The sequence below is a fragment of the Emys orbicularis genome, chromosome 2 (assembly GCF_028017835.1).
Source record: "Emys orbicularis isolate rEmyOrb1 chromosome 2, rEmyOrb1.hap1, whole genome shotgun sequence".
NCBI classification, from domain to species: domain Eukaryota; kingdom Metazoa; phylum Chordata; order Testudines; family Emydidae; genus Emys; species Emys orbicularis.
This window is the reverse complement of record NC_088684.1, coordinates 144,644,355-144,671,965: the sequence shown is the minus strand read 5'-3', so window position 1 is coordinate 144,671,965 and position 27,611 is coordinate 144,644,355. Positions and strand designations below refer to the sequence as shown.

The 27,611-nt window shown below is 57.2% G+C and overlaps 2 protein-coding genes across 2 annotated transcripts in view; one reads left to right on the top strand and one right to left on the bottom strand.

Moving 5' to 3' along the window:
- SNRNP200 (small nuclear ribonucleoprotein U5 subunit 200) overlaps positions 1–16,869 on the top strand; it is a 43,936-nt gene extending 27,067 nt beyond the window's left edge. Inside the window, exons 21-45 of the mRNA XM_065399728.1 lie at positions 521–718; positions 1,350–1,502; positions 1,672–1,752; positions 2,079–2,162; positions 2,680–2,786; positions 3,350–3,468; positions 4,908–5,062; positions 5,651–5,840; positions 6,516–6,689; positions 8,632–8,792; positions 9,049–9,276; positions 9,765–9,956; positions 10,040–10,218; positions 10,906–11,057; positions 11,555–11,663; positions 11,850–11,958; positions 12,499–12,688; positions 12,874–13,038; positions 13,385–13,506; positions 13,985–14,128; positions 14,379–14,555; positions 14,915–15,075; positions 15,203–15,284; positions 15,586–15,678; positions 16,269–16,869. Coding sequence (XP_065255800.1) covers positions 521–718; positions 1,350–1,502; positions 1,672–1,752; positions 2,079–2,162; positions 2,680–2,786; positions 3,350–3,468; positions 4,908–5,062; positions 5,651–5,840; positions 6,516–6,689; positions 8,632–8,792; positions 9,049–9,276; positions 9,765–9,956; positions 10,040–10,218; positions 10,906–11,057; positions 11,555–11,663; positions 11,850–11,958; positions 12,499–12,688; positions 12,874–13,038; positions 13,385–13,506; positions 13,985–14,128; positions 14,379–14,555; positions 14,915–15,075; positions 15,203–15,284; positions 15,586–15,678; positions 16,269–16,412 — 3,669 coding nt within the window. The 3' untranslated portion in view covers positions 16,413–16,869. The remainder of the gene's footprint in view (positions 1–520; positions 719–1,349; positions 1,503–1,671; positions 1,753–2,078; positions 2,163–2,679; positions 2,787–3,349; positions 3,469–4,907; positions 5,063–5,650; positions 5,841–6,515; positions 6,690–8,631; positions 8,793–9,048; positions 9,277–9,764; positions 9,957–10,039; positions 10,219–10,905; positions 11,058–11,554; positions 11,664–11,849; positions 11,959–12,498; positions 12,689–12,873; positions 13,039–13,384; positions 13,507–13,984; positions 14,129–14,378; positions 14,556–14,914; positions 15,076–15,202; positions 15,285–15,585; positions 15,679–16,268) is intronic.
- A 1,596-nt stretch (positions 16,870–18,465) lies between these two features.
- On the bottom strand, positions 18,466–27,349 carry CIAO1 (cytosolic iron-sulfur assembly component 1). Its single transcript, XM_065399729.1, has 8 exons — positions 27,288–27,349; positions 26,844–27,005; positions 26,454–26,602; positions 25,252–25,363; positions 23,776–23,864; positions 23,068–23,269; positions 21,450–21,537; positions 18,466–19,327 (listed from the first exon to the last, which is right to left on the bottom strand). Exons 2-8 carry the CDS (start codon positions 26,980–26,982, stop codon positions 19,087–19,089), a joined length of 1,020 nt encoding a protein of 339 aa, XP_065255801.1. The 5' UTR covers positions 26,983–27,005; positions 27,288–27,349; the 3' UTR covers positions 18,466–19,086.
- Between the last annotated feature and the right edge of the window lie 262 nt (positions 27,350–27,611).

The window sequence follows — 27,611 nt, the reverse complement described above, 5'->3', positions numbered from 1 at the left end:
TGATCTGTCAGTTTCTGGATCTCCGCTTGGTCTTCACAATATTCCCCTGCTTATGGCTAGCTTTCTTGGCTGGAATCTCTTTACATTGCAGCATGATTTTGTTGGCCTGGATGTCTGAGATGAGCACTCTCTGGCACTTGAATGTGGGGTTCCCAAGCTCTGAGGATAGAGAGCGTTTAATTTGCACGTTAGTGGTTCTGCAGATAATGGTCCCTAACTCTAGGACAGGAGGAGTGCAGGAAAGCCGCTCATACTCAGAAGGGTGCAAGTTAAGGCCAGTTATGACAGTCTGCCGGGGTAGGAGCTGCCTCTTCTCTGCTTTCAGTATTTCTAGTTCTGATGTTTCATGAGGCCTCGGACTTTAAAACTGCCCCCAGTTACTTGATCTAGCCGGGGTCACATCATGGGAAGTTTTGGGCCTTGAACCAATGGTCCCCATAACTTCCTGCTCCAGGGGCAGCGGTGTGCCCGCTCAGCTGAAAGATCACTGGCATTGCTGGTTCTCGGTGTCTGTCCGTAGGATGCAGTGAACTGGCTGGGCTATGCCTACCTGTACATCCGAATGCTGCGCTCCCCATCGCTCTATGGGCTCTCTCACGATGACCTGAAGGGAGACCCGTTGCTGGACCAGCGCCGGCTGGATTTGGTTCACACTGCAGCCCTGATGCTAGACAAGAACAATCTTGTGAAGTACGATAAGAAGACGGGGAACTTCCAGGTGAGGCAGGGGACGGGGGTGTGACTCGCTGAAGCCAGATGGCTGGGGAGAAGGGTACAAGCTGCCTCCTAGAGGTGACTCCAGATCAGCCACAGTGGGTGTTTGGGGAGCATAGTGGCTGTTGCCTTCCAGCCTGGAGCTCAAGGGAGTCACTGGTCTGAAGGGGGGGAGTTGAAGTAGCTCCAAATGTCGGTATCCTCGGGTACACTGCTGCCTCCTTGCTGAGCTAATTCCCATCGCAGCCTGGGTCTCCTTTGCTTTGGAGATAGTTCCCTGCCTCAGCCTCTCTACTTCTATGTCCCTGACCCAATGAACCTTCTCCCCATGGCCATCCCTGGCTCCTGAGGGACTCTGCTCCACAAGTCAGGAGCCTCTGTGCTGGCCAGCTTCATTCTGCATCTTCCAGTGGGCTCCTTTCTGCCTGGCTCAGCCCCCCGATCAGCCAGAGGGGTCTGTGCAAACTGGAGTCAAGTATCAGGGGGTAGCCGTGTTAGTCTGTATCTACAAAAACAACAAGGAGTCCGGTGGCACCTTAAAGACTAACCGATTTATTTGGGCATAAGCTTTCGTGGGTAAAAACCTCACTTCTTCAGATGTGCAAACTGGAGTTACTCCTTCCTCCCTCCCCCAGGTGACTGAGCTGGGCCGCATTGCCAGCCACTACTACATCACCAACGAGACCGTGCAAACCTACAACCAGCTCCTGAAGCCCACCTTGAGTGAAATCGAGCTTTTCCGGGTCTTCTCCCTGTCCTCCGAGTTCAAGAACATCACTGTGCGGGAGGTACGGCTCTGGGACGGGTTGGGGAGGGGGCTTGGTCAGGCAGCAGAGGTGCTCCCAGGATCTTCTCTCCTGTACCCTGGAGGGTTGCCAGGCTGGTTTCCCTGGTTCAGAGGGATTGTGTGCGATGCCCCCAAGCTGGCTTCACCTCCCACCCCTTGTCTCCCCACAGGAAGAGAAGCTGGAGCTCCAGAAGCTGCTGGAGCGGGTCCCAATTCCAGTGAAGGAGAGCATCGAGGAGCCCAGTGCCAAGGTGAGCCGCCCCTCTGCCCGCCCTCCTGAGAAGCCTGGCTCCACGTGAGAGGAGAGCCCTGCGGCACTGAACCCCTCCCTGCTTCTGTTCGGTGGTTTAGGGAATGCTTGATCCTGTTGCCCGGCCTCCCTTCCCTTTTGTGCAGTGTCCTGGACAGGAGCATGGGGGTGGGAAGGAACTGCAGTATCTCCCCCCAGTACTGTTGTACCAGCCCTGACCAGCTAGGAGTTCTTCCTCCCCTCCCACCCCTCTTCCCCAAAGACGGGAGGCTCTCAGCTGATACACCATCAGTGCTTTGATCTAACTCCTGTTCTTGCTGTCTGTAGATCAATGTGCTCCTGCAGGCCTTTATCTCCCAGCTGAAGCTGGAAGGGTTTGCTCTGATGGCAGACATGGTGTACGTCACCCAGGTGAGTGGGAATTCACGTGGGTAGAAAATCTGCCACTGTCTCGGAATGACCCTCTCTCTGCCCTGGTGCCCCGGTTTGCAAGGTGGAGATAATGCCTGCTCCTCGGGGGCTGGGAGGGTTAATGTTCGTTAGTTGCTTTGATGACTAATAGGGCTGTGAATTTGTAACGGGGGCTAATTCCTGTGAGGTGCTCATTAATAAATGAATACATGAAAATGACTGCAGGTGAAAGCTAATTTATTTTGGAGAGAGATGACATCCGGGTCTTAGCTCTGCAACAGAGCTTGAATCTGAAATACTGACAGATTAAGTCACCTTAACACACACCAAGTCGCTGGCTGTTGTTGACCCAAAGCTTGCTGGTCACATGGCTGGAGGGTGGAGTAGGTGGGCAGGAGGAGCCGTTTCCCAGATTGGGGTAGGAACAGGGCAGTTGGTTGTGAATTGGAAATCCCCAGTGGCTGTGAAAGCCACTGATCCCCCATGGGCTCTGACAGCTCTCTTGTGTCCCTGCCAGTCTGCCGGGCGGCTGATGCGTGCGATCTTTGAGATTGTCCTGAACCGTGGCTGGGCGCAGCTCACTGACAAGACTCTGAACCTCTGCAAGATGATTGACAAACGCATGTAAGTGATGGCTCCGTGGTGCTCGGATTTCTGATGTGCCGCCGGCTTACCGCCTATAACCAAGCCAGGTGTCCGACCTGCCCTGGGTGCACCCCTCACCTCCAGGTGCTCCGGCCAGAGAGGCTGGTGGCGACTGGGACGATAGTGAGTGCATGAACGTTGAATGGCACCATAATGAGTTCTCTATAGGCCAGCGAGTGATGTAACCTTAATTCCTGGGACAGCCTGGAGGCCGGCTGTGCTCTATGGAGTTGGCATGGACGCACCTATAGAGCTTGTCTCAGCCAGAGAAGGGGCTGCCTAGTGTGTCATATCCCAGGGCTCTTGGAGTCTGAAATCCATGTCCCACGAATGTGGAAGTGCTGTCAGAGGGCTGATTCTTGGGAATGACTCTTACCCAAGTAGGGGGGAAACATGAGCTGTGGTGGGTGTGGTTGCTTGTAGTGGCACAGTTGAAAAGGCTGGCTTCTTTCTCGGTGCGGGGACATAGGCACATGCCTACAGGTATCCTGATGGCGCTGGATATCCCCTTGCTAACTCCTGCATCCCTCTTGTCCCCATAGGTGGCAGTCCATGTGCCCCCTGCGCCAGTTCAGGAAACTGCCCGAGGAGGTGGTGAAGAAAATCGAGAAGAAGAACTTCCCGTTTGAACGTCTCTATGACCTGAACCACAATGAAATAGGTATAGGAACAGGGGCCTCTGTACCAAGCGGGGCTACTAACGGTCCCTGCATTCGAGCTGCTCACGGCTTTCATCTCTCTGCCTTTGCTTTTCCCCTATGGAGGCCCTGCACTAACTGCAGCAAGAGGGGGGTAGAGGCACTGCTCTTTCGCTTGCCAGTTCCATATCCTCCCAGAGCAAAGGATGTCAGGGGATTTCGACTGAGGGCAGCTCGCGTATTTCCCAGATCAGCGGCCAGGGGGTCACCAGTGTGGTCAGGTGTGTTCTCTCTGCGTGCTGCGTTGACTCTGGCCAGACAGCAGGCTCCGATCACACTGCCCAATAAGCACCGACTCTGTTCGTAGCGAAGGAACTTGGTCAGGTTTATTATCGATGGAGCACAGTATTGGTGCCTTATACTCCATTCATGTATGCCTGTGACAGTGGACCCAGCTCAGTTAGCAGCGGGACTTTGCACTATCCCCTCCCTGTGAGACCCCTCTTTATACGTCGATACAAACAAGTTCCGTATTGCCCCTCCCATCGCCTTGTACCTGTTGGTTTAATCAGAACATCTCTATCTTAGACTATCAGGGTTGGAAGGGACCTCAGGAGGTCATCTAGTCCAACCCCCTGCTCAAAGCAGGACCAATCCCCAGACAGATTTTTACCCCAGTTCTCTAAATGGCCCCCTCAAGGATTGAACTCACAACCCTGGGTTTAGCAGGCCAATGCTCAAACCACTGAGCTATCCCTCCATCATGCTGTCATCATGACCTTATCTTTAAGATAGGTCAGCATGTTCCTATTATCTGTAGGGAATGTGCTAGTATCGGGGTGTTCCGGTACCCCCCCTTTTGGAATGTGTTTGCGTGTATATTCCTGTACTAGCACTAGCTGGGAATTTGTGTTTCTGCAATATCAGCCCTGCGCTTGCCAGATTCTGTGAGCAGGGCCTGCCTCTTGCTCACAACTTAACTTTGCTTTATAGCAGCAAAGCTTTGACCCCTACTTTAGCCCAGGCCTTTGAGACAAGGCCTTATGTTTCAGGCCTTCTTTCTACTACAACCTACTCCTAGGTTCTGTCTCTGTTTGGTCATTGCCAGGCCTTAGCCTTTCCCTGGGACCAGATGGATGCATCTGTTGCTGGATCTTGTACATCGACTGTAAAGCACCTCAGGGCACCGAACAGCCTTTTGTTTGTACAGCGCCTAGCACAGCAGGGGCTGGATGAGGGCCTGTTGGTGCTACCACAGTACAGATAACGTCCAGGGAATGGGTTTGGCCTGAGAGCAGTGCTTTGGGAACAGATGCCCTCAGATCACAATTCTCTAGATATGAAACAGCCGCTTCTCCTTCAGAATGCCATTGAATTGGAGAAGCACTGAGCGTGTGGGTCCATCCGCTTGTCCGTTCTCTTCCCCCAGTGCTGCCCATAACGTTTGTTTCCCACATTACAGGGGAGCTCATTCGGATGCCCAAGATGGGCAAGACGATCCACAAGTACGTTCATCTGTTCCCAAAGCTGGAGCTGTCGGTCCATCTCCAGCCCATCACCAGGTCCACCCTGAAAGTGGAGCTGACCATCACCCCTGACTTCCAGTGGGATGAGAAGGTGAGAGGCGCCCCCGGAGACACGCAGTCCTGGCTGACCAGGTCACGGGGGAGGGCGGCAGCTTGATGGCAGTTTGGAAAACCTGCCATCTGGTGAGCTGCTTGAGTCTGTCCATCCATTTAGCTTGAGAGAAGGTTAAGGGGTGACTTAAGCCGATAAGCTGGGGAAGGTAGGGACTTCCGACATGCATCCGACGAAGTGGGCATTCACCCACGAAAGCTTATGCTCCAATACATCTGTTAGTCTTAAAGGTGCCACAGGACACTCTGTTGCTTTTTACCTGGGGAAGGAAGATTTAATACGCCTCTGCTCTGGGAATTGTGGGGCCGGTCTCTGGCCTGTACTATCCAGGAGCTCAGACTGGTGAAGGACAATGGTCCCTTCTGGCCTGGGAACGTGTGAAAATCCAGCTGTGCGGTGGGACGGCGCCTGAGGAGCAGTGTTGCTCTGGAAGAGCTCTAGCTGTGGGCTTGTGGGCAGGGGCCTGTGTGGCCAAGCTTGTCTGTGGCTGGCAGCCCCAGTGCAGGGCGGGTCAGAACAGGAGAGCTCTGGGCGCTGTGCTGCAAAGCTCGCTGCTGTCTCGCCCAGGTGCACGGCTCGTCAGAAGCCTTCTGGATCCTGGTGGAGGATGTGGACAGTGAAGTGATTCTGCACCACGAGTACTTCCTGCTGAAAGCCAAGTATGCCCAGGACGAGCATCTCATCACCTTCTTCGTGCCCGTGTTCGAGCCGCTGCCCCCGCAGTACTTCATCCGGGTGGTCTCAGATCGCTGGCTCTGTGAGTCTCCACCTGCCCGCTGGGCTGGGACGTCTTTGTGCTGTATTGCAGGAGCTGTAGTGGGGGAGATGCTTTGCCAGCCAAGCAGTGGTGGCAGGTGGCCTCTGGAAGGATCTTTTTGTAAGGGAATTTGTAGCCCCTACTTAGGGAGTGGGCTGAACCTTCCCCTGAGGCCCACTGAACTGCACGTGGAACGGGTGGGACACCTGGAGCTGTGAGAGCAGCTCGTGCCCTTGGGACAGAGCACAGGTACCTGCCTCAGTCACTGGCTGGGGAGACCTGCCGCTGTGCATTGTGGGAGGAGAGTGTCAGGCCCAGGCTGGGCCGTGATGATGAATTGCTGGTGGGGAGCAGAGCTGGTGGGGAGTGGCAGCTGAGATCAGTCAGTAGCAAAGGATGGCTTGTCATGGGGGACGGGAGGAATGGGGTGGTGATCATCCCTCCCAGAAGTGGAAGTATTTGCTTTGTGGGAGTAGTTCAGTGCTGGGAGCTGGTATTTCCCCGTGCTAGCAAGGCATTGCAGCACCTGGACACTTTCTGAGGATCTCTCATTGCTGCAGTGATCCAGACAGTCCCTACATCCCTAGGCTCCTGGGAGCTCAGACTCTCTGGTATGTCTGAAACAGCTATGGCTGATTCGCTGTACAAACTGTTCTGATTCTCTTTCTTTTCCAGCCTGTGAGACGCAGCTGCCTGTGTCCTTCAGGCACCTGATTCTCCCTGAGAAATACCCCCCACCCACAGAGCTCCTGGACCTACAGCCGCTGCCCGTGTCCGCTCTGCGTAACAGTGCCTTTGAGAGCCTCTACCAGGACAAGTTCCCCTTCTTCAACCCCATCCAGACCCAAGGTGGGTACTAGCCCAGCTCCCACCCCAAGCTGCTCCCTGCAGCAGAGTCTGACGTGAGCCCTGGGCTGCTGAGAAGCAGGTAGCCCAGCTCCATGGGTTGGGGAGTGGGGGTGAATGATCCTCTGCATTAGATATCCTGCCCTCTCTCCCTGCCCTGCGCCTTGGGAAAGAGCAGGCTGCTGGGATCTGAACAATTGCCAAACCTTTCTGGCAAACAGAGGAGGCCCAACTGTGGTGACCAAAGGCCAAGACTGTACTTTGCCCTAGCCACGTCTTCACTTCCCAAATGCTGCACTTCGGTAACAGGGATGTCCGGAGCTAAGTAGCTAATACTCCTGGCAGGAGTGGAAGGGATTGTTTCAGGACTTCACCAGCCTCTAACTACTGGGGGTGGGGTTAAGAACATGAGAACGGCCATACTGGTGAGACCAAAGGTCCATCTAGCCCAGTATCCTGTCTTCTGACAGTGGCCAATACCAGGTGACCCAGAGGGAATGAAGAGACAGGTAATCATCAAGTCATCCATCCCGTCATTCATTCCCAGTTTCTGGCAAACAGAGGCTAGGGACACCATACCTGCCCATCCTGGCTGATAGCCATTGATGGACCTATCCTCCATGAATTTATCTAGTTCTTTTTTAACCCTGTTATGGTCTTGGCCTTCACAACATCCTCCGGCAAGGAGGTCCACAGGTTGACTGTGCGCTGTGTGAAGAAATACTTCCTTTTATTTGTTTTAAACCTGCTGTCTATTAATTTCATTTGGTGACCCCTAGTTCTTGTGTTATGAAAAGGAGTAAACAACACTTCCTTATCTACTTTCTCTACACCAGTCATGATTTTATAGACCTCAATCATATCTCCTCTTAACCGTCTCTTTTCCAAGCTGAAAAGTCCCAGTCTTGTTAATCTCTCCTCATACAGAAGCCGTTCCATACCCCTAATCATTTTTGTTGCCCTTTTCTGAACCTTTTCCAATTCCAATATATCTTTTTTGAGATGGGGCGACCACATCTGCACGCAGTATTCAAGGTGTGGGCGTACCATGGATTTATATAGCTGCAACATGATATTTTCTGTCCTATTATCTATTCCTTTCTTAATTATTCCCAGCATTCTGTTCGCTTTTTTGACTGCTGCTGCACACTGAGTGGATGTTTTCAGAGAACTATCCACAATGACTCAAAGATCTTTCTTGAGTGGTAACAGCTAATTTAGACCCCATCGTTTTATATGTATAGTTGGGATTATGTTTTCCAATGTGCATTACTTTGCACTTATCAATATTAAATTTCATCTGCCTTTTTGTTGCCCGGTTACCCAGTTTTGAGAGATCCTTTTGTAGCTCTTCGCAGTCTGCCTGGGACTTAACTATCTTGAGTAGCTTTGTATCATCTGCAAATTTTGCCACCTTGCTGTTTCCCCCTTTTTCCAGGTCATTTATGAGTATGTTGAATAGGACTGGTCCCACAACAGACCCCTGGGGGACACCACTAGTTACCTCTCTTCATTCCATAAGACACCCATGGGGGCAGATTACCCCACATCTGCCTGGTGGCAGAGATCCTGGCACCTTCCTCTGTAGCAACTAGTGTTGGCCTGTTTAGGAGAGAGCCTGTGTTCTGATCTTAAAATGCTTCCCGGTGCCTGCCAAGTCAACCTGGAAAGAGTCTGCGTTGTAATGCTCCTCCTGTGAGGAATTCCTGTTAGGTGTTTACAGTACTGCCCTGCTGCGTGCCTTGGCCAGGAGGGGCCTCCTCTGGGGTGATGGTGCCAGTCTGTCTGCGAGGGCTTTGACCTGCCAGCAAGGAGGCCAGGGTCATGGGAACCTTGTCCTAGCCGCTCTGGGCTGAAATCCCCAAACCGCCTCCGGGCAGCGTGGCTCAGTGGTACTGCGGCAGTTGGGCTCCCTGGGGTAACCAAGGGTTCTGTCTCTCCCCAGTGTTTAACACCGTCTATAACAGCGACGACAATGTGTTCGTGGGCGCCCCCACGGGGAGCGGCAAGACCATCTGTGCCGAGTTCGCCATCCTGAGGATGCTGCTGCAGAACTCAGAGGGGCGCTGTGTCTATATCACCCCCATGGAGGCCCTTGCTGAGCAGGTGAGTCCCCACGGCCCTGTCTCCTGGGCGTGGGTACAATTCCTCCCCCGGCCCGTGTGCTGGGAACTCCCAGTTCCCCAGGAGAAGGTGTGGGGGCCTCTGTCTCTCTGCTCCTCTGCTTGTACTCTGCTGTCCTGCCCCCTCCTTCCCCCCCAAATGTCCCTGTGACCCCGAGGGAGTACAAGGAAACTCCAGGGCGATCCCAGCCAAGAGCTCTGGCCCAGGGCTAATGGCCATGCCTGCTGTGCCCTGGCAGGTCTTCCTCGACTGGTACGAGAAGTTCCAGGAGCGGCTCTGTAAGAAAGTGGTCCTGTTGACAGGGGAGACCAGCACGGATCTCAAGCTGCTGGGCAAGGGCAACATCATCATCAGCACCCCCGAGAAGTGGGACATCCTGTCCCGGCGCTGGAAGCAGCGCAAGAACGTCCAGAACGTCAACCTCTTCATCGTGGATGAAGTGCACCTCATCGGGGGCGAGAATGGGGTAGGAGGCCGAGGGGGCTGGGCTGCCTGGGCGCACCGGGGGAGCCCCGCCAGCTCCTTTCTCTGGGCTGACCCGTACCTCAGCCCGGAGCAGTGCCCAGAGAAAGGGGTCGGGGGGAGCTAAACCACCGGGGTGGCTAATCTCATCCCTGCTGCATGATGTACCGGGGCAAAAAGCTGTTCCAGGGCTACCCCCTGGAGCGAAGTCCTGCTAGGAGCGTACCCCTAGCACTTAAAGGCCAGCAGCTACAGGGTTAAGTGGGCGGCGAGATCGGGTCTGAAAGGCCAGTGGAGGTGGGGAGGAAGGGGTAAGTCCTGCAGCTGGCTTGGAGCTGGGGATCTCCACAGAGGCCATGGGAGCCTGGGACGGCCCTTCTGCAGCACTGATGGTCATCGCTGAGTGGCTGCTTGGTGCAGGGGCTGGGGAGAGGGCACAGGCTGACAGGCTCCCCCCGCCCCGCTGTAACCTGCCCACGTGTCCATCCGCAGCCCGTGCTGGAGGTGATCTGTTCCCGGATGCGCTACATCTCCTCCCAGATCGAGCGGCCCATCCGCATCGTGGCCCTCAGCTCCTCGCTGTCCAATGCGAAGGATGTCGCTCACTGGCTGGGCTGCAGCGCCACGTCAACCTTCAACTTCCACCCCAACGTGCGCCCCGTGCCCCTGGAGCTGCACATTCAGGTAGGGACCCGGGAGGAGCCCCCCACCCCGGAGCTTTGGTCAGGGGCTTCACCATTCACTGCCGGCTTCTCTCTTCTACTCAGGGCTTCAACATCAGCCACACGCAGACCCGCCTGCTGTCCATGGCCAAGCCGGTCTATCATGCCATCATGAAGCACTCCCCCAAAAAGCCGGTCATTGTCTTTGTCCCGTCACGCAAGCAGACGCGCCTCACGGCCATAGACATCCTCACCACCTGTGCCTCCGATGTGCAGAGGCAGAGGTACTAGGGCGGGGGGGGAGGACTGGGCGGGCATTCGGGGTTTTCTCCCTCGTCTCTTCTCTGACTCTTCCCAGTGGAGAGGCCCATGGGGGCGAGGGGAACGCGTCCTGATCACTTGTGCTCACTGAACATGCTGTGATCCACCCTATAGGGGTGTGTAATCAGTCCCACTGGCCCGACGATTCCTCTTAGAGCCACTGTCTCCCTGGCTTCCACCTGCATGTTCAGCCACCTTCCCTCTCCGTGCCGGACTCCTGTGTGCTGTTAAAAAGCCGCTGCGTTCCATCCCAGAGGTGGCTGCCTTTCAGGCTGGGTTAAGTGACCTGTGTGTGTCTCATCTAACTCCCCCAGGCGGCACGGAGCTAGGCACAGACCCTGTGAGGCGGGCGCTATAGAATAAGGGTGTGTTACGTTAGACTCCCTGTATCGACAGGGAAATGGAGGCACAGGGGTGAAATGACGTAATGCGGGTCCGTAGTCAGTAGCTGAGCCAGCACCAGAACCCAGGTGTCCGGGCTCTTGGTCCCCTGCTCTGAAGGCTGCAGCTCCGAGAGCTGGGAATGGCCCTGCTGCCTGCTCTAGCCAGTTGATCCCACTGACGGGGCGTGAAGACGTAGTGCCTGCGTGTGAGCGCTGCTTCGGAGCGGGCGGGGCTCTTCGCTGGGCCCTGATGGCTTCTCCCCGCAGGTTCCTGCACTGCACAGAGAAGGACTTGGGGCCGTACCTGGACAAGCTGAGCGACGGCACCCTCAAGGAGACGCTGCTCAACGGCGTTGGCTACCTGCACGAGGGGCTGACAGCCATGGAACGGCGCGTGGTGGAGCAGCTGTTCGGCTCTGGTAAAGGGAGCGAACGGGGGCGCGAGCCGCCACACGCTGTCGTCCCCACCCTGGAGTGGGGCAAAGGAGGCCTGGAGGTGGTGGCCTGCCAAAGCCACAGTGGCAGAGCTATGGAGAGACCCCTGGGAGTCTGGACTCCCAGCCCTGTGCTCAGCTTGCTGGATCCCCCTGCCTCCTCTTTGTGACCCATTGCCCAGTGACGGCTTTAACCCCAAACCAAGTGGGGCTGGCCAGGAGGGCTTGGGCGGAGCTCCATACACAGCATTGGTGCGGTGGGGCTCATGCTACTTGCAGGGGACAGTGAGGGGCTGCTGCTCAGTGCACAGGTTGGCCCTGGGCCTGAGAGCGAAGGGCCCATGTCAGGTCCCCACCCCCGTTCCCAAATGGGGGTTCTGCTGGCATGCACGGCCACAGCGTCAGCTTGCTTCCCCCTGCCGAGGGTTTGCTTGTGAAACATCCTGCAGCTTTCTGGCTGACTGCTCCTTGCTCGCCCTTAGGCGCTGTCCAGGTGGTGGTGGCCTCTCGGAGCCTGTGCTGGGGCATGAATGTAGCCGCTCACCTGGTGATCATCATGGACACTCAGTACTATAACGGCAAGATTCATGCGTGAGTATCCCTGAGCACATGGGGGAGGAGACCTCTCTGTGCCTACAGTAGGCGGGTGGAGGAGGGAGTGGCTTGTGAATGAGGGGATTGTCCTGAGGTGCCCCGCCCCTCTCTGGCGGTCAGGGGTGTGTCAGGCACTGCTAGGGATGGAGTACTGCAGACAGGACACTCTCTCCTTTGTCTCAGGTATGTGGATTACCCCATCTATGACGTGCTGCAGATGGTGGGCCATGCCAATCGCCCCCTGCAGGATGATGAGGGGCGCTGCGTTATTATGTGCCAGGGATCCAAGAAGGTGAGTGAAGCGAGGGGCGCGTGTGTGTTGTACCTCCCGGCTAGGGCACGGATTCCCTATCCCAGCTGTGGTCAGATTGGCCCAAGCCTCCGTCTTGGGAACAGACTAACTTGGCTCAAGTGCTGCAGTGGGCAAAACCCCATGCCCTGCTATAGCTCCCTGGCACTTTACAAACCAGACCTCTGCCGTCATTTCTGGGGGCGAGGGACAGTGCATAGCACTGCAGCCTGGCTTAGGACGGGTGCACTGTAGTCCCACTGGAGAGGGAAAATAATTCCCCAGAGGGCACTGACCCCCGCATTCCGAACACCTCTACCCCTTCTGACTTGTTTCCTGGGCTGGTGCATGGTCTGCAGCCCCTCCTCCGACTCCACGCGTGAGCTCCCGGAGCTCTCCAGGACCTGGATGGCTGTGCTGCTCCGATGTGCCACTGAAGAGGGATGCTCTTGTGGGGTGGGGGCGAATCTGTCCAAAGTGGAAGGGGTCACTTTCTCCTGAGTTTCATGCCTGCTTTGTCTGGTTCCATTCTCCCCACTGCAGGATTTCTTCAAGAAGTTCCTGTACGAGCCCCTCCCGGTGGAGTCGCACCTGGATCACTGCATGCATGACCACTTCAATGCTGAGATTGTCACCAAGACCATCGAGAACAAGCAGGATGCTGTGGACTACCTCACCTGGACCTTCCTGTACCGCAGGATGACCCAGAACCCCAACTACTACAACCTGCAAGGTGAGCCGCGCGAGATGGAGGAAGCTGACTGTGTTGGGGTGGGGATGTGAGGAGCCTCTGGACAGCTGGCATTTTTAGCACTAACCCGTTCTCTCTGGCTGGCTTAGGGCAGCCTGGCAGTTCCCCAAGCATTGCAAAGCCCCTCTGCTGTGCTGCCTTATCTGATCTGCCTCTTGTGTTTGCAGGGGTATCTCACAGACACCTGTCAGACCACCTGTCCGAGCTGGTGGAGCAGACCCTTAGTGACCTGGAGCAGTCCAAGTGCATCAGCATCGAGGATGAGATGGACGTGGCGCCCCTCAACCTGGGCATGATCGCAGCCTATTACTACATTAACTACACCACGATTGGTGAGGGACCCACCCGGGAGGGCAGCCAGGCAGCACATATTGCTGCTCCTGGCCTGGAAGGGAGAGCAGTGAGCTCTCACCTCCTCCAGTGGGGCGGGGTGTGTGTGTGTGTGTGGGGGGGGTGTTGGCCTGTCAGCCCTGCAGTGCGCCCATCCTGGTGGGCGGGGGTCACAGCTGAGGGGGGGCCCGCGCTCTCGCTGATGCTGCATAGAAAGATCTGTTCCTGGGACACTTGATTCGGTGCCTCTAAGCCAGCCCAGCAGCAGATGGATCTGTTCCCAGACACTGGGGTCTCCTGCCGCTGCCGGGCTCCCCCTGACCTCTCTCCCTGCCTCGGCTTCCCTAGAGCTCTTCAGCATGTCTCTGAATGCCAAGACCAAGGTGCGAGGGCTGATTGAAATCATCTCCAATGCTGCTGAGTATGAGAACATCCCCATCAGGCACCACGAGGATAACCTCCTGCGGCAGGTGAGAGCCGGGTTCCATACCCAGCGGCCTAGATTCTAGGTCTAAGCTAGATCAGTGACTAGCTGCTCACTCGGACGCTTGAACGAACGGGTTGTCCCAGACTGTGCAGGGGCAGCTGTCGTAGCCCTGAAGTTGGAGTCTCAGAAGGCCAGGCATCCCCAGCTGCTGTACGAGAGCACCGTTCTCTGGCGGTGCTGTGGTGCTTTGGCTGTCAGCTCCTAGGTTAGATCATTCCTGGAGTAGTTGCTGGGGTATTCAGGAGAGTTCTGGGGATGTGTTCCCCTGGGTGAGGTGCAGTGGGTTATGTAGCCAGCTCGGCGGTAGGATACAGCCCGGGGGAAGCTGGATCTAGTTGTTACAGCACTGGATGGATGATGGACATAGGCTCTGCTTGGCTGTGCCAGGCTCTCTGCTTCAAATGGCCAAAGAGCCAACTTGGCTTCTCTCTCTCTCTCTCTCTCTCTCTCTCTCTTCCCAGCTGGCGCAGAAAGTCCCTCATAAACTGAATAACCCCAAGTTCAACGACCCCCACGTCAAGACCAACCTGCTGCTGCAGGCTCACCTGTCCCGCATGCAGCTGAGCGCTGAGCTGCAGTCCGACACGGAGGAGATCCTCAGCAAGGTGTGGGGGGAGGCGGTGCCCACAGTGCTTGAGGTGGGGTGGGCGCTCAGTGGGGCTCTTTCAGAGCTTAGAACTGAGTGGAGTGGTCGGGCCCATAACTACCTGCCTTCCGGGGGGGAGGGGCAGAGCTTCCTCTCCTGGGGGCGAGGCTGGCATGTGCGGAAGGGCCGGGGGCTGAGCTAGCTGATGTCTGTGTCCCTATACTGCACTCCTCGCCATTCCCCGGCATGACGGCTCTCTCCCCGTCCAGGCAATTCGCCTGATCCAGGCCTGCGTGGATGTTCTGTCCAGCAACGGCTGGCTCAGCCCGGCCCTGGCGGCCATGGAGCTGGCCCAGATGGTTACCCAGGCCATGTGGTCGAAGGACTCATACCTGAAGCAGCTGCCTCACTTCACTTCGGAGCACATCAAGCGCTGCACGGACAAGGTGAGAGCGGGGGAGGGGGACTGGGGAGTTCTGGGTGGGGGCGCCCCAGAGCCTGGCTAGATGCAGACGCCAGCCCTTGTTTTTGTGAAATGGGTTGAACGTTTTTTGCTGCACCAGCTGCATTTCAGTCGGTACGTGGGTAACCTCTTCCCCTGTTGCTCCAGCCCTGGCCTTTTAGGGTGGAGAGCGCCAGGCTCTTGGCGCTGGTGCCAAAGGCTGCAGTTGAAGCCTGGTGCTGGCGCCCTGCCCGGTGTAGGGAGCTGGCGCAGGCTGTGTTCCTGGCACTGCAGACAGCACAGGGCGTGTTCTAAAGCCCCGAGGGTTTGCTCAATGCCTGCACTGTGTGTGCTTCGTTGCAGGGGGTGGAGAGCGTCTTCGACATCATGGAGATGGAGGATGAGGACCGCAATGGCCTGCTGCAGCTCTCTGACGCCCAGATCGCTGACGTGGCCCGTTTCTGCAACCGATACCCTAACATCGAGCTCTCTTACGAGGTGGTGGAGAAGGAGAGTATCCGCAGGTGAGCTGGGAGCTGCCTGCAGCGAGTGCCAGGGAAGGGATAAGCAGAGCCATTGGCATCCCTGGGTGCCGAATCCAGGCGCTGGGGAGGCGACGGGACCTTGCTTACCTCTTGTTTCTGTCTGCAGCGGAGGGCCGGTGGTGGTGCTGGTGCAGCTGGAGCGAGAGGAGGAGGTCACGGGACCTGTCATTGCTCCCCTCTTCCCCCAGGTATGTTGGCGTGCTTGCAGAGGGAACTGCTGCCTTTGTGGCTGTGACTGGCTGAGCCACCCGACAGCTAGGATGGGGCTGGGGCAGCCGAGGTCCCCACAGACCCCCCTGGAACAGAGCTGGCCGGGAAGCCCTCGCTGGCTGGGGGAGCTGCACTGGGCCCTCGAGCAGGATGACTGTCTCTGGGCTCCTCGCTGGCCAGCCTGGTTGTAACTGCAGGGTGGGGGGTGGAACATAGCTAGGGGAGCTCCTCCCTCCATTGCGGGCAGGGACTGTTAACCGCTGGTTGTTTCCTCTGCAGAAACGCGAGGAGGGCTGGTGGGTGGTGATCGGAGACTCCAAATCCAACAGCCTCATCTCCATCAAGAGGCTGACCCTGCAGCAGAAGGCCAAGGTGAGCTGTGGTGTGGAGGGAGGGGGACTTCGTGCAGCCCTGCTGCGGGGGCACTGGCACTTCCGGGCTGCCTGCCAGCAGGGTCCCTGGCAGTGGGCAGGTGCTAGATCAAACCAGCCTGTGACATTCCACTGTCATTTCAGTGTCCCTGAGAAGGGCTGTCCTGCCCCCAGCTGTAGTGCGCACAGCACACCAGGCCAGCCCTCCTGTGACTCGGAGGACACCTGGCTTAGCGCCTGACGCAGCCCTGCGAGTGAGGGCTGGGAATTGTGACTCGTACACGCAGGCTCGCATGCGTATCAATAGCAGTGTAGCCATGGCCGGGGAGGCATGACCTGAGAATGAGGGTGTCTTGGTTCTGCCACTACCTCAGTGTGACCTTGGGCAAGTCGCAGCCCCCCCGCCTCAGTTTCCCCATTTCACCTGGGGCTAATGCCTAGCTCACAGGGAGTGCTGATTCTGACCCAGAGGGACAGGGCACGTCACCCCGTACGCTAGAGACACAAGATAGCCCCTGGGAAGCCCCCTCCCCTGCCCAGCGCTAGCCCCTCTGCCCAGCTACCAGCTCACAAACGCCTTTGTTTGTTTAGGTGAAACTGGATTTTGTGGCCCCAGCCACAGGGGCCCACAACTACACCCTCTACTTCATGAGCGACGCCTACATGGGCTGTGACCAGGAGTATAAATTCAGCGTGGACGTGAAGGAGGCAGAGAGCGACAGCGACTCAGACTGAGCCGGGCCTTAGCCAAAGCTGGCCTGGGCCTCCCTGCCTGGTAGCGGAGACCTGGGCGCAGCTGAGGCATCCCCAGTGGTTCCAAGGGAACAGTGGGTACAGCTCTGGCATTTGTTTTAATGTGTCCGTGTGAGAGTGTGGGCAGCACTGGGCCCTTCCCCCAGTGTAGTGGGGCCTGCGGGACTGCCTGCTTCTGTGCTGGCTGTGTGGGGCGACCTGGCCTGTTTAAATCATAACCTCCCCTGCAGCTCTGAGATGCCCCATTCCTCGCTGCTGCTGGGGCCGGTAGCACCAGCAAGGACAGCCCGTGGCGTGTGCAGGAGACTTCTCACCTCGCTGAGCCTGTGTTTCAGATGCTGATGGCTGTGGCTAAGCAGCCAAGCTTTGTACAGTGGTTTTAGAGGGGGGCAGGGTCAAGGACCTTGGCCTCAATAAAGCTCTTTAGAAACAACCTCCAGTCCCTGGTGTCCTACGGAATAACTTGCTGGGGGTGCGTGTCTCATCCTGGTTTGTTCCTCTGTTGCCTGGAGCCTCCATGCCCAGGCACTGGCTGTTGGGAGGAATTATGACTAGTGAACAGAGGGCGTGAGCGGCATCCTAGCCCTAGAGCTCTCCCACTTCCTCAGAGGCCCATCTCACCACACTCTGGGGGGACTTGCTCATGCCTGAACCCTCGGTGGTTCCAGCCCTGTATCCCAGCTGGGGACCAGAGCCATCCTCTCATTCAGTTCTGTGTTTCCTAGCCCTCTGGCAGCAGCTCCAGCCCAGCTCCCCTGCCAGTACTGGCTGCTGGGGGCAGATGTGATGGGGTGGCTGTATCTTGAGTGAGACACCTGGGCTCCATTCCTAGCTGTGCCCCTGCTCTGCCCCACGTGTAAAACAGGGAGAACTTGCCTTTGCAAAGCCCCATAACCCAAAGGAACGCCGCCATCCCACAGCCAGCCTGAAGTGCTGGCCCTGCTAGGAGCTGAGTTTAGCCCCTCTAAGTCTATTAAGACACTAGCAGCATCTTGCCTTCAAGAACCTCAAGCACTCGAGGCTGACAGCGTGTCCACGCCCTGCTCCTAGCTGGAGTGCTGGCAGAGGCTGGCACCCACTTGTCCAATCTAACAAAAGTCCAACTCAGCCTGTTCATAACATTGTTTGAAAGTCAGCACAAGGTGAAGACAGATGAGGCTAAGCTGGATTGTCTGGGCCCACAGGCCGGTGCTCAGGGCTCCTGGTAGTCACAGGATAATACAACTGGGGCCATGCACATTTTGTTGCTTCTGAGCCTGGGTGCATTGCACAGCCCCGGGCTCTGCATCTCCACCAGCTCCCAGGGGCCACTCTCCCCTTCCCCTCTCTGCCGTATGCCACTTGGCTTTGGCTGGGGGGTCGGTCAGCGGGTGAAATGCTAGTGGGAGGGTGGCGGAGCAGACTATGGCCTGGCAGAAGGTGTTAACACGGCCTGCAGCTGGCTTTGCTCTCCAGCCAGCTGTGCCTCACACAGGAGGGGGGGGCTCTGTCTCCCTCCCATGTTTACAGGCACCAGCCCCTGAAACTTTGAGTTGAGCTGTTCCAGCCAGCCAGGCCACCAGCTCTGCCAGCGTGTTAAAGGTACCACAGGGAGGAAGTGTCCGCTGAGATCGCTAGCGGGGCTGTGGTCACTCAGTGGAAGCAGTTTGATGATCCTAGCTGCCCTCAGGCTGAGTCCCACCTTGACACTGTTGTCCTGGCCAGGCCAGGGAAAATGAACCAGGGGAAACCCGGGACCATACTGAACTGCTCAATGTAATAGAGAGCAACGGTTTTATCAGCTTGTGCCTGGTTGGGACCAAGACCACCCCTGCTCCCAACCCATCATGAACCAGAGCGCTACATCCCACAGCCCTGCTCCCCTAGCACTGCTGCTCTGGGAGGCTCCCAAAGGCCACCTCAGCAACCTCATTTCCAGCCGGACCCCCCAAGAACGCTGCTTGGCCCAGGGGCCTGCTGGAGATGTCTGGCTCTAAGCCCAGTTGATACCACAGCTGAGCACATCACCAGGGCAATGAAGCGGAGCCAGGATTTGGGGGGGACAGCACATGATTATTTATTAGAACGCTTCAATCACAGATTGACAAGGCAGCAGGCAGCCCCCTCCTTCCCTCCACACCACCCTGGGTCAAGAACAGCCCCTGCCAGTGAAACCCTGAGCTAGGAAATGCCAGTTTCCCATGTAATGGCCAGAACAGGGACCAGCTCCAGAACCGGTCTTGACCCTGGCTCCTTTCAAGGAGTTGTGCTGAAGCATCCTGCCAGCCTCATATCAGCTGCAGGAAGGAACTGATGCTGGGACCCTTTGCAAGCTGCTCATGCCCCCTTACCATCCACTGAGACCTAGGCAAAGCCTTTTCCTAGGGAAGCTGTTTGAGACACCCCCCAAAAAAAATCCAACAACCCTCATCTACCTTTAAGACAGTAGTTTAGGAGTAACTTGGGTAGGGTTCACCCTGATACCCCAGCGATCCAAGTCCTGGGGGGAGGGGGGTAGTGGCTGCTCTTTTCCCCCTTTGTAGGTTAGGGCTGCAGGGAACATTACCCCTCCCACCAGCAGGACACGTATTCTCTTAGCAAAACATTTAACGGCTGCTGCTGCACACAACAGCCCCGGGCCCGTGGCTGTGCTGGGGTCACTGCACTGCTGGGTTTCTCAGCAAACCTCTGGCCGCTGGTACTTCCAAAACGCCATTTCTCCATCATCGCTGCATGAAGCCAGCAGCCCCGGCTCCTTGGGATTCCAGGCCACACAGTTCACGTCCTGGGAGTGAGCCCTGGGCATGTGGGCGGTCAGCGCGAAGGTGGGCTGCTGGGGACTTGACAGCGGCTCTTCCTCAAATATGCGGATAGCATCATCTCCGCAGGCTGTAGCCAATGCTCCTGTCAGGCGACACCTGCAGCAAACAGAGGGCAGTGAGTGAGCAGAGATTATTCTCTCGCTGCACGTTGCTGCAGCATGACGGGGAGATGGTGAAGCCAAGCCAGTCCCTGCCCCAAGGAGCACAGACAAAGCATGACCAGCCCGAGGGGCACAAGGATCCAGGTGGGTAGGGGGAGCACAAGGAGGCTGCTTGGGGCAAAGGAGCTGGGAAGCTGGTGAAGGCCTGGAGGAAGGAGAGAAGCAGTGGAATGAGCCCTGCATTAGGCACTGCACATGGTTACCACCCTCAACCGGGGCAGGCTTAGTGGAGGCAGTTTCCTTCTGAGAGCCCCAGGGGCACAGACCGATTGGAGCGAAGAGCCTCTGTGGTCCCCTGGAAAGGGGGAGAGAAGGGTGAAGGTAGTTGATGCCAGGTGGAGCCTGCACTGGGGACCAGATAACTCGTACTCCTGGGGGGATTCTGCACCAAATAATTCCAAATTCTGCATATTTTATGTCAAAATAACAGCACATAATCATGCCAGTTTCAGTTATTTTGGTGATTCATTTCAAAATACCTGTCAGCAAGTACGTCTAACAATACAGACAACAAAAGAGGTTCCCCCAGGAGTAGGGAGTTAAAGAAACCCCTACGACAACCAGTTCCTGTTTTCTGTTATGTTTTTGTTGGGTGCCTCAGTCTGGGGGTGTCACACATGCCAGCTGGGCACAGCCTTGGGGAAAACTCTGCACCTCTGCTCTTTCCGTCAATTCTCAGTTTTTTCACCCTGGTCCCATAGGGTTACCATATTTCAAGTTCCCCATAGAGGACACTACCAGGTGGAGGGGGAGGGATGTGTGTGTACTGGGAGGGGGCTGTAGGGCCCCCCCAGCCCAGACACCTGTACCCCTTCACCCCCAGAGCCCAGCCGCAGGGTACCCCCCAGCCCAGACACCCATGCCCTCTCCCTCCCTCCAGAGCCCAGCCGCAGGGTACCCCCCAGCCCAGACACCCATGCCCTCCCCCCTCCCTCCCTCCAGAGCCCAGCCGCAGGGTACCCCCCAGCCCAGACACCCATGCCCTCCCCCCTCCCTCCCTCCAGAGCCCAGCCGCAGGGTACCCCGCGGCCCAGACACTCATGCCCGCCTCCCTCCCTCCAGAGCCCAACTACAGGGTACCCTCCGGCCCAGACACCCATACCCGCCCCCCTCCCTCCCTCAAGAGCCCAGCTGCAGGCTCCACTCCATGCAGGTGCGTTAATGTCCCGCCAGGCAGAGACAACCTGTACCTGCTGATAGCAGGGGGGCACAGTGTAAAGGTTTGGCCCCCCCCGCAGCCCTCTCCTTACCCTCAGTCTCCCCTCCCAGAAAGCAGCAGCAGCCCCTCCCTGCAGCTCCCACCTGCCTCTCCCCAGGAGACGCAGTTTGTTGGCCTCCCGTGCAGGAAGGGGGCCCAGCCGCACCCTGTGACTGAGCGGGGCTGGCAAACCCAGGAACCACAACCCGCCCACCCAGTGCGAGCTGGGGAAACAGCGGCTCCTAGAGGCAGCCAGCCACTCCAGTTCTGCAGGAAAAAAATGAAATTTTGCACAGAACATTAATTCTGTGCAAATTCTGCACTGGGCGGTGGCGCAGAATTCCCCAGGGGTAAACTCAGGTCTCTCCAGTGCGCTGAGACAGCGCTATTTTAAACATCTGACAGTGGGGGGCTGACCATTCCTGCCACTCTCCCACCGCTAAATGGGAGGGGTCCTGGGCTGGAAGCAACTGGAGTCAAGTCCTCCAGCACTCAGAACAGTTCAGTGGCAATATGCTCTTGCTTGGTGACCTACAGCTAAATGAGAGGCCCCAGAACTGGAGCTCCTTCTGGCCTAGCAGGTTGGTGGTGCTGTGGGAATTACCCACTGTGCTAACTTGATCATGGCCCCACTGCACGGGTGTTGGCCAGACCCCGAAATTCCCATCATGCTTCAAGGACAGGAGTGACGTGAAGCAGCTTCTGGCAGGCAGGGACTCAGCTGCATCAGTCAGTGCGTGGCCTGCAGTCCCAGCGCCCTGGGAGTGATTCTCACACGAGTATTCAGGGGTCCCTGCAGGACAAACCCCTCCCACCACGGAGTGTGGATTGGACTGAGCATTCCAAGGCCCAGGCTCACCATGCCACATCGTAAATGGTCCTGGTGTGGAAGCCAGACAGGGTGCAGATGCATTTCCAGCTGGGGTCAGCGCCGCTGCAGACCACCCCTGCAATACACCAGACAGCAATCAGAGCAGTTCTGCCTGCAGAGCGTGCAGCAGAGTCCCAGAGGCATGAGCAGCACTTGCTCCCGGGTTCCAGTTCTGGACCAGGAAGGGAAGACATTCGGTCACGCTAGCACTGCCCCAGGGCCTGATGGGTAGGGGCACTGCAGTCTTTGTTCCAGCACATGGGGAAAGTCTGCCTGGACTCTAGGGCAATGAACACCGGACCATCGGGGCACCCGGCTCTAGGGGAGGTCTGTAGCTCTGGACCAAGCATCCCAGTGGCACTAAGTGAACGTAAATCAGTAGGTGTCATGTGACGAAGTGGGGATTTTCCCTTCTTATCTTGTATGTGAGCCTGTGAGTCTTACTGTTGAGCCTATGTGAGTTTTACTGTTTTGCATGTGCCTCAGTTTCCCAGTGTGCTCCACCAATGCCTAGGTGGTGGGAATAAGGGTGTGTGACTTTTGCTAGACCCTCGGGGGCAGGTGAGGATGCCACTAGATGACAACCAGGTGACACTTTGCCTGGGAAGCAAGACAAGACCAGAAGGAGGAGCAAAGGGGGGTGCCTGACGACAGGTCACTGGAAGCTGGGCAGTCTGCTTGGGGGAACTGGAGGGGTAGTCCAGGGCGTCTGGCCCGGGATTCCCCCAAGCTGGACATGGCTGAAAGTCACTGATTTCTGTGCTAACAAGTTCTGTTCTATGCTGTGTTCCTCTCGACTAATAAACCTTCCGTTTTACACTGGTTGAGACGAGTCTCTGCTGACTGTGGAGTTGGGCTGCAGGGCCCTCTGGCTTCCCCAGGAGCCCCACACGGGCGGACTCGCTGTGGGAAGTGCACGGAGGGGCAGGGGAAGCTGAATGCTCCGGGGTCAGACCCAGGAAGATCAAAGCTGTGGAAGCTTCCTGCCCTGGTGACAGTCTGCTCAGAGAGAGGAGGCGGCTCCCCCAGATTCCTGACTGGCTTCGTAGGGAGTCGTTCCAGAGCATTGGCCCGGTGACTCCGTGACAGTCACAGATTCGGCTGCTCCAGAATGAGGGGTGAGATGAGCAAAGCACAGGTAGGTTTCCTTGGAGGCTGGTCTGCTACCCCTATAGGCACAGGTGCCAGTTGGGCCTGACTCAGAGATGCAGAGGGTTTGGGTTACCTTTGCCAGGGTATATGTGCACTGGCAGAGGTTTCAGGGGAAGCTGGCACAGCACTTTCCTGAGTCATTTGTCTGACTAGCCAGGGCTATTTGTCCCTCACTCTCAACCAGCTTCACCCAGACCAATGCTACATATAAAGGGGAGTGAGTCTAATGGTTAGAGCAGGGGACAAGGAGTCCAGAGTCCTGCTTTCCATTCTTAGCTCTGCCACCAACTCCTTCTGTGACCTTGGGCAAATCATCTCCCATTTCCGCAGCTGTATATATTAGGGACGGTACCAACGCACCGCTCTCTCTCTAGTGCTCCAGTCTCCCGGGATGGCAGTGGGGTAGGAGTGGCTCCTGGGATAGGAGACTCTGCCCCCAGCTTGCCCTACTCACCTTGCTCATTGCCTGGTTTGTACTGGTGCCAGATGCGCACGGTCTTGTCGTCGCTGCAGGAGGCCAGGCGCTCCCCACTCTGGTCGAAGGCAAGGCTCCACACCGTGGACTCATGTCCCTCCAGCGTGGCACAACACACCCAGTCATCCTCCTCTTCGCGGTACAGCTTCACCGTGTCGTCATAGCTGGCTGATGCCAGCAGCTGATGGGGGAAAGGCGGAACACAAATGAGCTCAGGATCAGGAGAGCCAGGATGGGGGGCAGCACACGGGACCTTGCACACCCACCGAAAACGTGGCCTTTAGATTCCCCCCAGGCTGGAAGGAGAGAGACAGGCTAAGGGGAACATGGCCTTGGGGAGCCAAGCCTGAAGCCCCCCTTTTTCCCAGAACGGCAGAGCTCCCTCTAGGGCAGGGTTGCCCTCCACTGGCAGGGTTGGGGGGAATCTGTATGCCTCTTGCTCAGGGAGCTAGGTAAAAGGGAGCCAGTCAGCTGATCACCTTTGTGCCTCTGGGCTCTGCCCAGAATCAGACCCAGTGGATGCCTCTCCCAGCTCTAGCTGCACCACCAACTCCCACCACCTTTGGCACCTGCCTAGGATCACAGCAACGACAGGCACTGCACCAGGACAGCAGATGTTTGGAGCGACTGAAGACCTGGGTGGGAGCGCATGAGGGGGCTAGGGAGGCCATTGGGGAGAGCCCTCACCTCCTGGTTGGGATGCCAGACCACGTGCTTGACATCCTGCGTGTGGGCGTTCAGGACACTCACACACTCGTATTCGTCCTCTTCGTCCACTGTGAGAGAGAAGGGGTTGTGGGTGAACGCAGCCAGGGACTCTGCCCAGTACCCTTCTGCATCCCTGTGACTGCCCAACGGAGGGGCAAAGGGGAAGCCCTGGCTCTGCAGCACCCAACCTGAATAGGTCAGCACAGATAACGGCTGCTCCTTAGTCCTTCAGCCGCCCCTTCCCAGACCCAGCTGGTCTGCCCACATCTCTCCCATGATCCTCCAGGTCTCAGGTCCCAGCCTCCCACCCATGGTCCCGCCTCATGTTTCTTGACACGCCTGGTGTGACACAGGCTCATCGGTGCCAACGGTTCACTGTTCTTGACAAGTAACTCGTGTCTCAGACCTGACAAACTCAGGTCCACGGTATATCATGGTAGCACGTGAGGTCTCTACTGAAAGCTTGTAACTTATCGATACTCATTGCACGATGTACATACGGGCAATAGTTAAGGAATAATATAACTATATTGAAAATGGTGACTTATGATCTTGGAGTAAAAGTCAGCCACCAGGGAACCATGCATCTCGGTGACAGCCTATTCCAGCAGCAGGACGCTGTCACCCCTGCCTGGTTGGCTGGTGATGTAATGCAAGAGTCAATTGTCTATCCTTGCCCCCTCCCAGATCAGTCAAGGGAAAAGCATCAAAGTCAACTGCAATCAAAACCACGTGGAGGGAAAAAGAAAACCTTGTAACAGACAGCACCCCAGCTGTGAACAGAGACCAAAGACTGAGTCAGTAGGAAAGACCCTCACCTTGAAGAGCAGGGTGTTGTCATGAACATGTGGCTCCTGGCTCCTGAGAAGCAGCCAGCTCTGCCAGAGACTGAACTTTTCGGAGGGGACGGGGGACACAACCTCCCTTATTAGCTAGGAAAGGGAACTGTTAATAAATGTAGGCCCTAGTGCGCGGTTTATCATTTTGGTTTCATTGTAACCATTTGTTTCCACCACTCGGCTTTGTGTCTGGTGGAATCTTTACTCTGACATAAACCTTCTTTTGTTTTATTAGAAGTGTTCACAAGGGCTATGTGTTGTACAGGAGTGGTGATTTAAGGTCAAACTGGGGTAACCTGCTCCTTTGGGGGCAGAAGTTACAGGATTTCTGTAAGTAGCCAGTGTCAGGGGTTGGATATCAGAGGAATACTTCAAAGGGACTTGGAGACTGGGGTGCACCTCTTGTTAACCTGCAAGGCAGATTGTTAGCCTAGCCCAGAGGAGAGAGAGCGGCTGAAAGGCTGGCGGTGTCCGGGAGCTAACATCCAGGCACCATGGGCAAGCCGGAGGTACGGGGTAACAAGGTGACTCTCAGTCCTGAGAACCGTCAAACCTGGTTCCCCACATATCTCCCATGGTGCTCCTGGTCCCCCCACCCCTCAGACCTGTCTCTCACCTTCCCAGACCCAGACGCTCTTGTCTCGGCTGCAGGTGGCCAGGAGGCTGCCGGATGGGGCCCAGGATACGGACTTCACCTCGTTTTCATGTCCCTCCAGGGTGGTCACACACTGTCAGAGGGAGAGAAGGAGCTTGTGCTTAAGCCAGCCCCAGGGAGGGAGGAACCTAGCTCTGCCACATGCTCCCAGTGTCCCCATTGGTCCAGGGAAGCCCAGAGGGAGCAGGAGAAGAGACGAGTGACTCGCTGAAAGCAGAACAAGGAGGGCTCAGATAACCCACCATAAGCGATTCAGAGCCCCGGCAGCTGGGGACAGAGAGAAACCTTCCTCCCAGGAAGACCTGCAGCCAAGAATTCAAACAGGCTCTATGGGAACACTCAACGCAGCTCCACATGCCAGGCCGCATCCCCCCTGCTGTAACCCCATTGCACTCATCCCATATGCACCCGACTGCAACTCCATGTCTTGTAGGGAAACTGCCCCCAGAGGTACTGGGCCAGCCATCCACCGAGAGTGGGGAATCTAGCACTAAATTGGAAATTCTGCATCTTTATGAATATATGTTCCCATTTCAAGCCACGCCCTAGAGATCCCCTTGCAGGCTCTCGATCACAAGAACAAGGGACACTCAATGAAACTGAAAGAGGACAAGTTCAAAAGTGATTGAAGGAGAAGTTGTTTCACACAAGCAGTGATTAGCCCATGGAACTCCCTGCTATGGGATACCACTGAGGGCATGAGCATTGCTTAGTTCTACGAGAGACTGGACATTTATATGAAGAACAAGATTATCCAGCATTAGAATAGTTAATACTCATGCATTTTGGAAGGGGTTCACGGCTTAGCCAGTTATTACGAGAGGTTAGGACAGGGGTGGGCAAACTACAGCCCGGGTGCCGCATCCAGCCCTCCAGACATTTTAATCCGGCCCTCGAGCTCTCGCCGGGCAGTGGGGTCGGGGGCTTGTCAGCTCTAACTGACATCTCACTGATGGACGATCACTAAGATGCAGACAGCCAGCAATCCGGGGCCACCCACTGCATCTGCAGGGGGCACAGTAGCAGGGTGTGAGGGGGAGAATGTGTGTTCTGCTGCTCTCTGAGCTCTGTTGATACTTCTGGAGGGCACTCAAATCAGCACCTGACACCAGCACTGGCTCCACAAGCATCCTCTACACTCAGCCCTGTGGAGACAGCCGTACCTCAAACTCATCCTGGCTCTTCTTCCAAATACAGGTGGTGGCATCAAAGCTGGCTGAAGCCAGGTAGCTCCCACACGGGGACCAGGCTACCTTCCGGATGGTCCTCTGGTGCCCCTCGCCCAACACCGACTTGCACACCCAGCCATCCCCTAGGGCAGAGGACAAGAGAGAGATGAGCGAAGAGCGGGGGGCTTGGCAGCCAGAGCTCCCTTCTCAGCCCCGCTCCCAAATAGCTTTGCCTATGGCCAAGGCACTACGTGACGCAGCAGCCCATGGGCTCCCTGGACCCAGGAGACTCCAGGAGCAGCTGGGATTTCACCTTCCTGGGACAGAGCCAGGTCCCCACCCACCAGCTGACAGCGCAGGCCCGACTTGGCAGCGGCTCCCTACCCTCCTTGCCCCAGATGCGGATGCTGCGGTCTCCCCCGCAGGAGGCCAACAGGGTCCCAGAGGGGTCCCAGGCCAGGAACCAGCAGCGAGAGTCAGGGTGGGCTGGGATCCGGGCGAGCAGCGACAGCGAGTCCTTCATCCCGAGGGCGGGACTGGAACAGCCTCCCTGTGGGGTGGAGCAGAGGTTAGCCCGGAGCGCCCAGCGGGCAGCACTCACCCCGCTAGGCTCCCCGCTCCACACCCAGCCCCCCCCTCCGCACCCGGCCCCATCTCACCCCGGCGTCCACTCCACTGCACCCCTCCCCCTCTGCACAGGGACCCCCGGCAGCCCCCGCTCCGCACCCAGCCCCACCTCAACCCGGGGACCCACCGCTTCGCACCCACGCCCCTCCCCCTCTGCACAGGGACTCCCCAGCGGCCGCCCGCGCCCCAGCTCGAGCCAACCCGCCTGCGGCGCGCGGCGCTGCCCCACGGCAGCCGCCCAGCCAATAGGCCCCGCACACTCCACTCCCAGGGTGCCTCGCGGGCGCGTGACGTCCTACGGCGCGTGACGTGTGACGTACGGCGCTGCCGGCCGGGGAGGCGGAAGCGGAAGGGCGTTCGGCGGCGGCGGCGGCGGCAGCGACTCGGGCTCGGTTTCTCCCTCTCGGGTCCAGGGGCCGGTCGCTACTCGAGGGACTCCGGAAGTGCGGACCGCAGTGGGAACTGTGACGAGAGACCCTCCCGGGCCTGGGCTTCCCTGACTTGAGGGGGAGGCGAGACCAACCC

Coding starts and splice junctions, on each gene's coding strand:
- CIAO1 (XM_065399729.1), bottom strand. CDS start 26,982: ATGAAGGACTCGCTGTCGCTGCTCGCCCGGATCCCAGCCCACCCTGAC. Junction 23,270..23,775: donor TCTGGCATCCCAACCAGGAG/GTGAGGGCTCTC, acceptor TTCCCCCATCAG/CTGCTGGCATCAGCCAGCTA. Junction 21,538..23,067: donor CAAACCAGGCAATGAGCAAG/GTGAGTAGGGCA, acceptor GGTGTATTGCAG/GGGTGGTCTGCAGCGGCGCT.